Source organism: Falco cherrug, chromosome 10 (genome assembly GCF_023634085.1).
Source record: "Falco cherrug isolate bFalChe1 chromosome 10, bFalChe1.pri, whole genome shotgun sequence".
Lineage (NCBI taxonomy): Eukaryota > Metazoa > Chordata > Aves > Falconiformes > Falconidae > Falco > Falco cherrug.
In genome coordinates, this window is record NC_073706.1 from 19,032,141 (window position 1) to 19,047,967 (window position 15,827).

The 15,827-nt window shown below is 45.5% G+C and overlaps 1 protein-coding gene across 11 annotated transcripts in view; it reads right to left on the reverse strand.

Annotated features, from left to right (window-relative positions):
- The window catches only part of DAGLA (diacylglycerol lipase alpha), a 64,844-nt gene that overhangs the window by 18,508 nt on the left and 30,509 nt on the right, over positions 1–15,827 (reverse strand). For 8 of the 11 annotated variants that reach the window (XM_055721819.1, XM_055721821.1, XM_055721817.1 and 5 more), the window contains 8 exons: positions 14,532–14,670; positions 13,779–13,990; positions 11,292–11,393; positions 10,562–10,700; positions 7,172–7,259; positions 2,610–2,744; positions 1,830–1,907; positions 454–578 (listed from right to left, as the gene is read on the reverse strand). In XM_055721819.1, coding sequence (XP_055577794.1) covers positions 454–578; positions 1,830–1,907; positions 2,610–2,744; positions 7,172–7,259; positions 10,562–10,700; positions 11,292–11,393; positions 13,779–13,990; positions 14,532–14,626 — 974 coding nt within the window. In that variant the 5' untranslated portion in view covers positions 14,627–14,670. The remainder of the gene's footprint in view (positions 1–453; positions 579–1,829; positions 1,908–2,609; positions 2,745–7,171; positions 7,260–10,561; positions 10,701–11,291; positions 11,394–13,778; positions 13,991–14,531; positions 14,671–15,827) is intronic. The other 3 variants (XM_055721823.1, XM_055721822.1, XM_055721824.1) reach the window with 1 other exon arrangement.

Sequence of the window (15,827 nt, forward strand, 5' to 3'; positions counted from 1 at the left end):
AAAGACCCAAATGTCAACTCCTGTATATCTGGGCTTGCTGATAAATCTGATTCCTGAGCTCCAAGACAGCTTTTTGACTCAGTGTGAAAGCAGTCTGGTGCCAGATGAGTTCTCTCCGCTGGCTGTTCAAACTGCACAGGACTGGCATGATCCTTAGCGTGCCAGAGAGGACAGAACATAGGACAGCCTGGTTTGTTTAACAAGGTAAGCAGATAAGCAACTGTAAGGAAGAGATCAAGGAGAAAGATGTTGAAGTATGAAGGCACAGAGTTAACGAGAGATGGAAAGAAAAAGCATGAGAAGGAAAAAAAGGAAAAAAGCAGAAGATAAAAGGAAGAAATAGAGAGGTGATGGAGAGCAAACTGATGAAAAAACATATTTCTAAATCTAGGAAAAAACAGGAGAGAAAAGGGAAGAAAAGAAGGCAGAGTGATAGACAGGATGGCCACTCACGAGCAGGATCTGGCCAGGCGACAGAGTCCACATGTGGGCTTCCTCATCAGGTATATGGGCCAGCCATAGGCAGCCAGGGCAAACAGCATGTAGTAACACACCTCTTTGTACCGCTGCATCTCTTGCTGAAAGAGACAAGAGACTCACTAAAGGCCTTATTTGCTTTTAGAGAGTGAGTTTTTCTACCATTTCCCTTTTTCCATCAGTCAGACATGTGCACCCTTTTTTTCTGAGCATCAGCCTTCTCTCTCAGCACCACCAGAACAGCACTGCCAGCATTTCCAGGTGATTGCAGGACAGCAAGCTGGTTATGCTGGGCAATGTCCTCCCCTTCCCAAGAACAGCTCAGTATAGCCATGCCTATTTTCCCCGAGTGGAGGGGCCCTGCTAACTGTTTAAAAAAAATGGAAGTTAGTTCTACAGAAGTTCTCCTCTGTGCAAACACCCTGCTGCAAAGGCAGGCCATCCCTTGTGGCCTTTGCTCCACCCTACCCTAGTAAAGGAGAAAACTGGTTTAAGCCCCAAGAAGATCAGCTCTCTAAATATACTGCTTCCACAGTGTCACAGGCCATAAGATGCTCAGAGAGGACCATAGAGCCAGTTTGGGGCCACATGCCTTGGTGCTGTCTTCTATAAGCTCTGCTGACATCTCTCCCCACACACACCTATTCAGGAGACAACACAGGCTTAGCACCAGCAGGATGTTAGCATTAAACACAATGCAGTACAGCACAGCCAGAAGCAGGTTAATCACAGAATCACTTGATCAGAGATGCTGGGATTGGGTCAGTCTTGCCTCTCTTGCAGCAATATCGTCTAATCAAGGAAGGTGAATACAGTTTGCCCAATGAAGGGCTGCAATAGCAGCATGCCAGAAGGAAAGCCAAGCTTAATTCACATAGAACAGAACAGGCTGCAGCCACTTCCATCCTGAGAACTGCTGAGAAGCAGCCCCAGGGAGGAAGGCTCCATCTCATTCCAGGCAGTTCCCTGCCCTTATCAAGATGGAACCCAGCAGGCAGGGCTCCACGAGCTCTGCTGGTGGTAATTCCATATGGAGCTCTGCACGACACTCCTGGATGCAGCACTCATCTCATACCTCTGGCTTTGAAGAAACCTCACATTGCCTTCTCCCATCTGATTGGAAATACTACCACATCCCCCAAAGTGGAGGACAGAGATAGATAATGCTTTAAAAGTCATCTGAAGACAAAAAGCCTCCAGAAAGCAAGTGTGGTTATTATGTTGTACTCATCTTTAATTTCTTTGATTATTCCAGAGAGGGGAGAAAGGAATAAGAGAAGCCACTGAGAAAAAGAAAACAGGCTACACAGGGAAGCGTGGTGAGTTTGCAAGATCACAGTCCAGTGACTTACCACATTTTTCAGATCCAGATACTTTGTGTTCCTGGTCACTGGCATCCCAGATAGAAAAGCTAAAATGTCATTGTTTGCCTGTAAGTCACAAACATATATAAAAATTCTCTGTGTCACCAAGACAAAATTTATGCATGAGAAACAGAAAGCACTGTGTAACCTGGGACAAGACGCTTTCAAGTATCCCAACCAGTCTCCTCCACTAGTTCCAATTTTGCTGTTCTTGTTTCTGCCTGATCTGATCACTGCTGTCTGAACCCCACCTCAAGGAAAGGGGGCAGGAGCAGGAAACCAAAACAATTTTCTACTGGGATGACAACCCACAAGTCTCAATGCCAGTAATGGCTTGGGAATTTAGGAATTTTTCCCTAAAATTCCTCCTGCAGCTTTACCTAGATGCTGGAGTCTTCTCCACATCACTGTACAGGTGGAGCAATCTTCCCATCCACTTTTAAGTACCTGCCACCTCCCTCAAGGCAGTTGCCCATTTGGGGTCAAGAGCTAAATCTGTATGTATCACCTGCCTAGAAGAGACGACAGGTTTCACAAGCTTGACTCTGTGTCAGCTGGGCCCTTTGGGAGCCTCATAAAAAGCTGCTGAAGGAGTTAAGTGGTTTTATTTTATAGCTCAGTGACTGGCAGTAGCCCATCACACAACAGAAACAAGACGGGCAGAGTCATGCAGTTCTCACACAGTGAGTCACAAGAGCAGCAGGTAAGTCAGAGGCCAAGGGAGATGCCCACTGCCTCCACACACTGCAACGCACCCCCTCCACCCACCTCATCCAGCACAGCATTGCGCTTTGCCCGCTGCCGTTGGCGCAGAAGAACCAGGCCTGCAATGATGTCAGATGGGACGATGTCAAGGTCTCGGAAAAACTCAGCAAAAAGGTAGGCGATTTCAGAGTAGGCGTCCTGCAAAATCCAGGGAGAGAAGAGTTTAGGAGGAGGAGTTTGGGTGTGGGGAGCCTCAAAACAGGACACTGAATGAGAACCAATGCGGCAGCAATGGCCTCATTTCTGTAGCTCTCTCTCCAAAACATCCATGAGATTCCTTCAGGGAACACCATATCTGGTCTAATCATATTAATCTCTCTCATTTATTTTACATAATCACATTCAGAGGCCTCAGCCAAGACCAAATCTGTACTATGCTCAGTGCTTATGTGTGGGCAAGCAGACCACCTCAACATCAAAACAGACCAGGCAGACACAAAGGGAGAGAAATGTTTTCATCTCTACATTATAAAAAAGACAGAGGAAGTAGGATGAGAACCAATCCAATGTTACCTCAGAGTCATCTTTTTTCCTCAAAAGCAACTTCATTTGAACAGAGGCTAATGGGGGGAAAAAAAAAAAAAAGAGCAAGTACTGATTTTTTCCTATTTAACAGGCTCTTCAATTCTGTAACTCTGTCCTGGGATCAGTGTGTCATCCTTAACCCAGACCTCACAGTCCCTGGCAGAAAGATCACAGAGAAAGTGGCAACTTCTCAATCCTGCCACTGAACAGCTAAAGAAGCTGCTCATTGTTCACCATCAGACTCATTGCCAGGTGACTTCAAAGAGTTAATTACAACAAGCAGGTGTTACACAGGTACTGAAGGAGCAGACCAATTTACCAGGCTTTTCCAGGTTTATCTTGGACTACACCCAAGCAAGAGGGCCTAAAAAGGAAAACCTGAAAAGAGATTAGAGTCATTAAATGTAGAGTTCCCAGAAGAGAAGGTGACCAAACTAAAAAAAAACAAAAAAAAAAAACCCACACCACAGGAGGGACAGAAATGGAAGTGATCTGAGGGGATCAAGCAAAAGCTCTGAAGCAGAGTGACAAAGGTATTTTGAGAAGAAATGTTATTTCCCATTTTGGTCAGTACTACAAACTAAATCCCACACAAGATCTTAAGCAAGAACCGTTTGGGAGATTGGAGGTGGGCTTGACTGTGAGACAACGCTGGCCTGACCATCACTCAGACCAGCAAGCTTAAAGACAAGGGTGACCCAGAGGCTGGATCATGAAAACGTGGGACAGAGCAAGTGCTGTAGTACACCAGCGGTCAGTATTTTGACTCCTGCCATCAATAACCTTTCCTACCAAGGTCTGTCACAACCTTATCCTGAACTTTTAGCCTGTGTTTTCATAGCATCCTTTGCTCAGCACCTAAAGCCATGTGATTGCCGTCTTCATAGAATGCCAGAGCCGTGCACTTGAAGACAGACTTCAGGACAGGATCTCTCCATCTCTCTTCTTTGACCAACAAGAAAGTAAATCCCTTTTCTCCCTAGCAGTCTTGCAGGAAGTGACCTACATTCTTTCATCTCTGACAAACTCCTGGAGTGCAAGATTACTTTCTATCATTTTTCACTTGCCTACAAAAGTAACTTAAATCACCATTAAGAATGGGGCTTCAGGTGCACACTGTGCAGGTTTCCATGCCAGCTGTGCCTTTGAAGAGCAAATGGACTGGCAGTAACCTCTCCAACATTACAACTGCAGTACCCTTGAAGTACTGACCCTATAAATCCTACCACAGTTCTCATAAGCACACAAGAAAGGCAAACAGCCTTGAAGTAAAATACGACAAACTCCCATTAACCCAAAGTGACAGCAACACCCCTTAATACTCTGACCAAAGTAAAAGGCCATAATGGAAGTTCAACATGCACATTCTGTTCGGAAGGAAGAGTGTTTGCTGGAGCCCCTGATATTATACTTTAGGGCTGATTGTAGTGCTCTGCTACAAACCCTGAAGGCCCTGAGGCTGACAGAGTTGGGGGAGACTTAGCAATTCAGACTTCACTCCAGACCCATAAGAACAGATTCTTGCCCCAATGCCACGTCCACTCTGCAGAACTATTTTCCAGCCCAGAGGGCAATAATCCTCTGCTAAAACATTTTTTTCCATGAGGACTGGGAGGGACAGCATCGGATTTATTTCTGATCCATTGCATATGCATTCATTCCACACGCTGTCATGCCAGGACACACAAAGTCAGAGCTTGTTTCTTTACAGAAAAGAGCCTGGAAATTGCTCAAGCTGAATGTAAAATGGAAATTCAATAGCACAAGGAATTTGAAGATTCTGGTATCTGCTTTTATCCTGAACTAAAAAAAAAAAAATAAAAAATTTGAAAGAGTCACTGCAGAATGAAAAGTTTATTAAAAAGCTTGACACAAAGTGAGATATTTTGCATTCCTGAATAAAATAGAGTTGTTCAGAAACCAGGCCATTCAGATGCCTGTCAGGGCTCTCGAGCCAAGCTGCAGCACCCATGCTGCGCCTTTGGGACAGGCGTCTCTGGATGCCGGCACAAGGTGACCTGGTTGCCCTCTCAGGGGACAGAAGGTGTCCCTGCTGCGGTAGCACAGGCCAGGGGAGGAGCCCAAAATAACCTCCAAGGAAATGCTGCTGTTGGAGCTGCCATGACACGAACATTGTTTCAGTTCAGTTTTCCGGGTGGATTTTCCTAAGCAGCTCCAGCAGATGGGTCTGTGATAGCTGGCAGTCCTGGGCTATGACTTCTCAGCGGGACAGTAGGTTGGGGCTGGGACATTCCCTGGGAACATGGTGGCATTTCAGCCAGTACTGCAGGAGCGTGCCACTGGGAAGATCGGCGTGCCAGTACACATTGCTGGATTTCTGCAAAAGGGCTATGACAATTCCTGCAGCCATCCACACTTTGGAAACTACACCCTGCGGATAACTACAGCGCACTTACTAACAAACCCTTTTAATCTAATTCATACTGGTTGCCATCTGTGATGAACAAATGTTCAGGTAGCCTTCACTTGACTCTCCATTATTCTTACACAGCTCTTCATCTTATTACACCTTTCCCTTTTTGAGGTTAAAAATCCCAGTCTCATTTCTCTTCCTCTGTAAGTTCATATCCCCTCCAATATGTTCCTTTTTCTGCTGTGTTTTTGAGGAGACCAAACACCAGGCTATATTTAGTGAGGACATCGCCGATGTGGTTGGTCCCTCGGTGCTTTCCGTGTCATCTTTATGCCCTTCTACTGAAGCTAAACACTTTCCTGATTTTTTGGCCACTGCTGTGCACCGATGTCTTTGTTGAAGTGTCCTTGATAACTCCTAGCTCTTTTCCTGAGAGGTTGTAACTAATTCAGAGTCCAGTGCATGCAAGTAATTTTTCTTCAGGTAACACATGCATCACCTCATCTTGATGACTTTCTTCTATCTTTGATAACAAATCCCTGGTTCTGATTTGTCTTTCAAGAATTCTCAGATACTCATAATTCTGACCAACTTAAATATTACGAGTCATCAGCAAAATTTTTCACCTTAGTACCCACCTCTCCACCAGGTCCTCAGGAGCCCTGCTGCATACCACCCTCAGGCACAAACCTGCTCCTGCTGCTTCCAGTAAGAATGGACTGCTGACTTTTGGGGAATCGATGTTATCAAGCCCCTTACCCTTCCCTGCTGGATAGATAACAGCAAGGGAAAATCCCAGCTGTAGCACGTGAAAACTTTAAACTGATGATCTTCATGTGAATCTATGGATTAAGTAGTAGGTTTTGACTGCTAGTAATCCAGAAGTGTTCTTTTGGCGATTCTGACAGGTTTACATTTTCCCATTTCCAAAGAGGTGTCTCTCCTTCTAAAATATATGAGACTGATGCAAACAATAGGAGAAACTGCCTAAGTAAACTGGCTGATAAAGGGAAACTGAAGCTGATCACAAAGTGCTGTCAAATATTGAGCCAAACCATAGTGAAAATGTGTATTTCTTCCACTGATATCCTCACTTAAAATTATTATCCCAATTCAAGCAACAGTGAGATAAAGAACAGCTTCTAGAGAAGATTTTAATTCTGACAACATTGCTTTTCAGTGCTGCTAACTCTACCTTCAGAGAAAGTCCTACAGTACTCAAAACCCGAGGGTTAAGACTAGCTATTTTGAAAAGATAGCTGCCCTACTCAGTGATGTTACATCTACACCTAGAGGGAAACATCAGGTTCTGCTGCCACATGGCATACCCAGGTACCCTCCTGCAGAAATGCAAGTGCTCATTCAGGCTGCCTGGGCTGAAAGGAAGGAAAAGGAACCAGCATGAGCAAAATTTCAAGCCTTGTCATTTTGAGGGTCGCTCAGCTCACTGCTTCTTGGACAGGACTTTCAGTCCCTTGCATGCACTACTGTTGACACTCATTAGACTCCTTGTGCCGCCAGATCTCAAAGAACACTCACAGTGAAAGGAGACACGTGTCGTCCAGGCTCGAGAGCAGGAGCCCCACACTGCGACACTCTGCCAAGTCCCACGCGTCGCCAGCCATACACGTAGCTTGTGCTCTGACAGGAGATGTTTGGTACCTACCGATTGAGAGTCTTTTGTCCGTGTGCAGCAAAGAAAAACTTTAAGTCTGCGAGTCCAGCTGCTGGCTTGCCCTTCTTCCAGGCGGTGTCTGTAAATAAAGGGTAGAGTGTGCACATGAGGACAGGCAGGAGAACGTGACTGCAAACAAATGGTGGGATCCAATACAAAGTCACACAGCCTACACCACCAATGGTAAAAACCTGTGCTAAACCATATTCTTATCTTTACCCTGGACTACCAGAGACAAGGAGACCACATACAGATTAACAACTCTGCTCAATTTATAGAACAGGAAGGTCTGTTCTGGTCAGGATGATGTCTACTTATAAACATGGTATCTCATCTGAATGGGATGGCTGTAACGAAGCTACTGTTGATCTATGTGCCCGCTGGAAGCACATGGAAGACCACGGGGTGCTGCAGATGGAAGGAAGGTCTACTGGCAACCTGGCAGCTGCATCACATGCTAGAGGATGTACTACCACTCAGTAGGAAAACTACCTCATGGCGAGAGGGTGGGAATGGTACAAGAGACCCCGAGCACTTAGTATGAGAGGAGCTGTGCAATTTTTTTCCCGCCAGCAAATAGCTTATTTGGAAAAATATATTTATTAAACATAATACAGTCTCTAAACTGAAACGATTTGTACTCTTTATTCAAGCATCGTGCATAACAGTCATCAAAAACAAAAAAAGCAAGCTAAAGGTTCTCCTTCCATTTAGAAAGTTTTAAAAGGACTGAATAGAGAAGGTTTAGCTCAACCCACATTTCGTTTATATGACATTTCAGTTTCAGCTTCCAAATTAGCTAATTGGACAACCTTATTTAAAATTAACTATAGCTGAGTACACTCCACTGTTGTGAGCTTGTCCTAGTTATTACATTTTGCAGGGTGACAGTCCCTTATTTTTGACCGGCATACCTACTAACAACCCTTAGATCAAGTTGGGCTTAGTGATGTCAAAGCGGGTGACTGATTCTGTACCTCCATAAAGTCCACAGCTCCTCTAATACAGGAGCTTTTTTTAATGTGAACACAGACTAACTCAACACAGGTCAGGCATATCAGAAAAGACCACCTAATTTCTAGCAGGTGATCACATGAGGAAAAGCCCAGGCACAGAAAGTGGGCTGCACCTGGAAGAAAAAGATGCTGGTAAAGGAGTATTTGCCTGCAACAGAAGGACCAGATCCTGCAGGGCAATCCATCAACTCATGCCTGAACATTTTAAAATAACTATCCATAACCTCCAAGGAAGACTCCAAAAGAGGAATGGGAATACGATTGTCCTAAGACAGAGCTGGCAGTACTCTGCTTGCTCCACCAAATGCCAAAGAACTTGCGCAGCAATGCAAAGAACTTCACCGCGGGGGTTGAACAAGCAAGTGCGCTCTGAGCTATTTTCACTCCAACTTTTCCTAAATTCTTTCTTCCTCACACTGAACTTCCACATATTTAGTATGAGCTCCAAAGCAAGTTTCTTAGAAAAGCCTCAGCACAATTAGCTGAGACTTTTGTTGTCTTGTTTTCTCAGCTCTGCAAGAACATAGAAGCCCACACACATCACGATGCCACTGGTAAGGGAAAGCCGCTGTGTAACAGAGTCCGATAGCTACAACACAGTACCACAACAAGGAAGCCAGCTGCATATCTCCTTAATGTGACAATCAAATCAAGGTTATTTTCATTAAGACAGAAGAAATAGGCTCAGGTTAAGTGTAATACAAAGGTCAAATTACTGCTGTACATCAGAAGATGTGTATCACTGTAGGCTGAGGGATTTCAATATGATTGGCTGGCCCTCAGCATCTTACAGGATTCACAATCCAGAAACAGGCAGAGAATTTCATAATTTTTCTTTGGAAAGGACTGCTTTAAGCAGGAGAAGAATTTCAAAATATATTCTTTGCAAACCATTGCTTTAGTAGTAAACACCAGTAACATTTTATGCTTCCCTTTCATATTATAGCCCACAGCATTGTGCTTGTTAACACTCCTTTTCTAGAGTGGAAATCAGCAAACAGCAAGCACAAGCTCTCCAAAAGTCATAGAATCATTTAGGCTGAAAAAGACCTTTAAGATCATTGAGTTCAACAACTAACCCGCTACTGTCAAGTCCACCACTAAACCATGTCCCTAAGTGCCACATCTACACGTCTTTTAAATACTTCCAGGGATGGTGGCCACGGCCCAAGGGACAAATACCTTCACTCAGTTGTCTGGGATGTCAAAACTCCTCAGAGGGCAGATAAAAGTAAATCAAAACCAACTCAAAAATTAAGTTCTCTAGCAAAAAGCTTTGCAATCTGTGGCACTCTGTTTCCCTTTGGAAAAAATAATGCACTGAGCCAAACAGTTTTGATGTGGTGTGGGGTACCAGATCCACAGTATTGCCACAGTTTCCCATCCTGATCTCTCCCTGGAAATGTCCTGATCAGAATGCGGCAATCAGGGCACTAACTCCAGATATTCCAGACTAGTGTTAGTAACATATTGGAAAGGACAGGAAGGATGTCCTGCATTCTGCAATAAAGAACAGGTTCCTTCAAACAAAACTTGCTTGTGTGGTACTTAGAAAAGTCTGAGTTTTCTTCAAAAAGACAGCCTGAAGGATCCCATTTCAAGACATTGGAAGAGTATGTATTCAAAACACTTTCTTGAATATACGTTCCCAATGAGAAATGCAAGATTTGCAGAGTATTCTTTAAAAATCCGCAATTTTTAGCATTCAAAACCTAATGCCCTCAAGTCCTACCACGCCACATTCCTTGCTGACAGTTACAGATGTCAAGAGTGCATAAGAAAACAAAGCCTGTTTGTGTTGTCCCTCTACTAGAGAAAAAAACTTCTGAAAAATGCCTTGCTTGGTGAACAAAGCTTTCATATCCCCATCTGGGTAGCTCAGAGATGTAATCAATTCTTCATTAAAAGATCTGACTGCTAACACAAAAGAAACTGCTTCTTGGCCAAGACCAAACACAAGGAGCCACAGGTCAAAGGTCATATTTTGAAGACAAAAATAAAGGAATAAAGGGGCTTTGGAAGAAGATGCTGCCTCAATCCAAGCAAAATCTAAGCACTGCCTCTCTCACCAGGCAAAACACTGCTACAGGACGGACAAACAAGCTGTTGGGGTCAGCGCTGGCTAGAGGGATGTGTAAGGATTCACAAATCCAGTGACTAATGCACAATCCAGCCACATACTGCATTGCTTCGCCTCCTTTGGATACAGATGCCCACACAAAGCACAGTCTGAGCTGCATTCTTCCAAAATCACCCTCAAAGGGAAGCAATGCCTGAAGCTGAGTGCTCCCTGAAGCAAGGCAAGGAGAACGTCAAGAGCCAAAAAAAAAAAAAGCAGGGCACCCTTCCAGAAATGCTCCTTTACCGTAGGTTGTATGTCCTCAGGTTGCGTTGTCTCCGTTTCGTGGCACGCAGTTTGACAAAGGTCCGGCCTGTCGGGTCGAAGACGCACAGGACAGTGATGCAGACGCTCAGGATGACAACCCAGTTGCACACCACCATTCCTGCAAAGAAAGAAGTCAAGTGCTCTGCCCATAAGTCTTGGCAACAGCACTTCCTGCTTTTCACCACACACAGATCCACCTCTCCATTGCTGCAGGGCAAAGAAAGTTACCCCGAATATCCTTTCAGCCAGCTGCAGCAAAAAGAAAGTGTCTGGAAAGGCTTTTAAACTACAGCTAGGTTTTCCTGTTTTAGGAGATTGCCCGTACAGAAGGCCATTAAATACTCCCTGAGTGTCTAGGGGGACCGCAACATTAGCATCACCCCTGCCAGGAGACTGGCTGAGACTGAAAAGGAGTTCAGGAAAACAGTAAAGCCATTTTGAACTGAAGAAGGGGAACCAGGTCTTAACAGACTCCCCAGACAGACTCTTCCATGGGAACATGAATTCTTGCCTCGGTGCAGACAGCACAAACAAATGAATAGAACAACTGTTCTGAGCAATAATGTCTCAGGAAAACAAGCACCACATTTACAGCTACAATCCACTTCCAACAGTCAATCCCCACATGCATGAATGAATTAGCTCTCCAAACCGAGAGGATGTCTGTGTATTCACAGAAATGCACACAAACCACATTCCAAATACATACCCAAAGTGACACTCTTCGCTGTGATATCATTGCAGGAAGTGTAGTACTGCGTTAGCCAAACGATGCCCACAATAGCATACACAAACTCAATCACCAAGATAGCTGAAACAAAAGGAACACAATGGATAGTAGCAGTATCTCCCTAAGGATTAACAACTGCCTCTCCCCATCTTCTGGAGAGGAAACCCAAAGATAGATTCTTTAGCAGGACAATTGCACAGAATAAATAACTGCAGGAGTGGGCCCCAGTGCTTTGGGAGATGATATTCGAGAAAATGAACCAAAACCATAACGTGTCCTTAACACTAACTACTAAATGGCACAAGGAACACATGCGTGCAGAGCTGTCAGTGCCCTTGGCTCTACCAGAGGCGTGAATCAGATAGCCATGCCTCCCACCCACCACAGTGGAAAGACTCCCTTAGGTAACGTGAATCACAATGTAACAGCACCTAGGTCTTAACCACCTTAGACAGCTGGTCTGATTCAAAGATATGAAATAAATAGTAGCATGTATTCAGGATTGATTCTGCTTACTACACTTGGCAAATGTTCCCAGAACCTCTGCCCTTTGCAGTCCTTCCAGTAATAGTTCCCAGGATGCAATCCTTAAGGAGTCATTTACTGGCTCCTCAGTTTTGCACATTACTCTGGTAATGAACCAGAAACTGAGGATTAACAATGGCTCCCCAGAACAAAGTAAGTTGGGAAACACTGCTCTGAAGTGCCCATCCTCACACTTTCTCTACACATTACAACCCCAAAGTACAGGTAGGCAATCCGGTATGGAAAGGGTAAATAGCTTGCTTAGTAATGCCTAGCAAGCCTTTGGTGGAATTGAGATGGAACCCACATCCCAGCCTAGCAGACTAACCATCCACCCTCTTCATCTACATGTTGGCAGCATCCATGGCTTACTACAGACTCTCACTAGCCTGGAACGACCAGTTCCGAGACATAGACATAGCAAAGAGCTGCCCCAACAGCAGTGGGCAAGGAACCAGGGCTGGACCTGGTTCCTGATCAGCCCAGCTGATGTTCTTAAGCTGAGCTAGGCTTTGCCTGCCTTGCCTTGCCTCCCCTCTGAGATTACCTACTGCAGGACAGGAGCAGCAGTAGCACAGATAAGACTTCCCTGGGTTCATATTGGAACCCTTTCCCTAGATTCATATGCACTAAACAGCACATGCTTAAAATGGGACAGTCACATGGACCTTGCCCACACAATGGTCACACTCCTATTTCTATCATCAGAACTGATGAAGCCTTTTAAGAGTAAAAAGCCCCACGAAATGTAAGACCCAAGATACAGTGTAAATACAGATCCTGAACACATGCATAGTTTAAGGCAGACAAGGAAGAAAAGTGGATGTTTCTTGGGCAGGAAAATGGCTCTCTGGATTCTCTTTATCTCCCTTGCCCCATTTAGTCTGGTTTTAACAGTGTTACTCAAATTGTCAGGCTCTACGTGCTTCCCTAGGGAGACTGCAGCATGTCTGGGAAACTAGAGAGAAAGATTTGTTTGCTATTCATGTTAATGATTTGCACTTAGCACTCAAAGGCGGAAATGTCTCCTAGACAGAGCTTTCAAGCAAGGTTACCCGTATTTTTAGCAAATTTTGCAAGAAAACAATCCAGCAAAAACAGAGATGTAAAAACATGAGATGCTTTGTTTGGAATGGGTTTGACTCAGAAAGATTTTTCTCTTAAAATCTTCACTCAGCATGGAAAAATCTGATCAAGTTTCTGTACCTGGAAAACAATGGAACAGAGGAGGGAAGACAAGCTAAAAGGGAAGCCCTGAATGAGAGATCAAGGAACAATCTCTTTTCTGATCTAGTTTGGTGGGTGAGAGAGACAGGAAGTGTTTTAGGAAGACAAATATGCACTCTAAGAGACAGGACAGAACCAGTGAGCACGTGGTAAACCTATTTATCTCGTGGTGCCTGGAGGTGAAGTATCAAAGTGCAGGTTGCTGGATGGAGAGATGCATCACACGTGAGTCAAAAGGTCAAGTATATGTCTCAAGGTAGGTGGGTGTAGACATGTCTGTATGACAGGCAAGGACATGCACATGCCTCTGGGTCGGAACCACCATGATTTACAGGGACATATGCCTGGATCATGGGAAAACGTGTGGAATAAAGGTGGGGGAGAGGTGTAGATGCATCTCACTGTGGCAGATCTGTGTTGCGAGACAGAAGGGGAGCATATTTTGTTAGAGGAAAAGGATATACCTGCATCGCAATGAGGATGACAAGTTAAAGGTTTGCTAGAAAGATATTTGGGGCATTGCATGAGAGTCTTACAGCAATGACAGGGTGCAGTATATGTGATGTATTCAGATGCATATCACATACAAGTGGCCATCTGGATGCCTTTCAGAAGCTGTGTGTTTGTCAGGGTGTGGGGAGAGAAGTCTTCTGCAATAGCAGATGGCAGTGTGGAGGCTGAGTCATTAGGAGGCCTCAGGCCGCTGCCTCTTACCCAGTCTGACATAGAGCACATACTGCATCGAGTCCCGGGGCTCTGTGTACAGGATACTGCCTCGCATGCTGAGCCAGATGATTGCCACCTCTGCGATCATACAACTGAGCAGGATGCCCAGGTAGCCTCTGCCGTGGTCCACCAGGTTAAGCGAGCAGGTCTCGTTGGGGTTGTACACCAGCCCAAAGAGCACCACAGAGAGGATCACAAACCTGCCAGTCACAAACCAGCTTGTTACCAGCAGTAAGCCAAAGAAAGCTGCATGTTATATCCCACACCTGCTCTCCTCACAAAGCTACTGAGGATCATCAGTGTCCCACAGCTACTTACAATTAATACTAAATTTGGTCTGGAAATCTCCTCCCCACAAGCCATCCAGAGGCCCTGCTACCCCAGTCAGAACAATTTGATGATCTGTGTCAAGTCACATTATCCCATGGGATCTGCCACTCCAATTGTTTTTCCTGAGCCCCTGTCCAGAAACACAGCCCCAAACTCCAGTGGATAGCCTTGGGTAGCACAGGAGGATGCAGGGAGCTCTGGTCAGGCTCCCTCTTTGGAACTGGAGCTAGAACTTGGAATAGAACTTATCCAAAGAACAGAAGCTGGAAATATGTTGGTGTGTCAGAAATGCCCCAAACAAGCCTTCCAGCCACATGTATAAGCGCAGGAAGAATAACAGCTGCAAGAAACAGGAATAGCAAAAAGAATTCATGGGAGAACTTAAGCCATCATTCTGCCCTTCTCACTTACCAGGTGGTATGCAGGAGGAAGAGGAAGACGGCTGGCAAAACCAGGTCATCGCTGCCTACAGACCAGCGACGGCGGAACACGACAATCCCTGGCATGGCTAGCAGGTCTGAGGAAGTTCAGCAGGCACGACACTCACCTCCTGAAAAACAACAGATCAAATGCTGACCCTCTTCTTCAACCCCCCCAGGAGAGCCCCACAACCCCACACCAGCAGAAGGACTCTGTACCTGAGAGCCCCCTTATTTTACACCAAAGATGGCAGAGCTTCTTCGTGCCAGCACCAGGGGGCATGGCATGCTCAAGACTGAGAGCACAGGAGAGGAACGTATAGTTTAAAGAGTGAGAAGTATTAGGTGAAGCTGGTGCACAACTCACTGAACATAATCACCACTCACCCAGCTCCAGTTCATAAGATTACCTGGAATCCTGTTAGGGCTGCATGTTGGTAAGCAGTCACTGGGAGGTGTTTTGCACAGGTTATGCTGGCCTCGGCTCTGAAGGCAGCCCTATTACCATGTTCTTCCACAGGCACACCTGCTGCCAAGCCTCTTCTCTTGTTGTCCAACAGTTCCCTCCCTCACTTGGCTCGGCAAGCCAAAATACCCATTAGCAGTTAGTGGCAGCATTTGGGGAAGCTATTGACTGGCTCCCAACAGCAAGCACTTACAGCTGAAGAAGCAAGCTCCTAGGAGATCTCTCACTCAACCATCAGTTGCACAGAAGCACCCTGCCAGCTCTGCATCTCCTTTGTGTTCACACTGGCTGACAGGCACTAACAATTAAAAGGTCGAAGATTGAGGAGCTGGCTGTTCCTCCCCACATTTTGTTTGTGCTCCTATTTTTGAAGCTTCACAAACCCTTTTAAAAAAAGAAACAGCAGTGGTACAAGTCACGAGACTCCACAGGGCTATCCAGACACCTCCTCCCAACACAGCTCTCCCACACCATTTCAGTTCTGCTGTACATACTCCAGCCTGCTCCGGTCCAAGTCCACCGCATCAGAGCGGCTCAGTCCCTTGCTGCAGCACACCCTATCTCCCTTCTGCATGTCTTGTACGACGCACTTCAACCACGACGCACGCCCATGATGTCTGTTTGGTTTTGTCAGCCTTTTATTTCCGAGGTCATGTCTATGCAGTCTGCCCGCAGACACCAGTGATTTCCTGACTGCAGCGGTCAGTCCTGTCCTGTCCCTTTCTTCCATGCCCTAAACCCTGTCACGTCTTACCTGCACCCTCCTGCACTACCACAGACCAGGGGACACCACACGTTGGCCTGTGCCTCTCCACTCTGAGC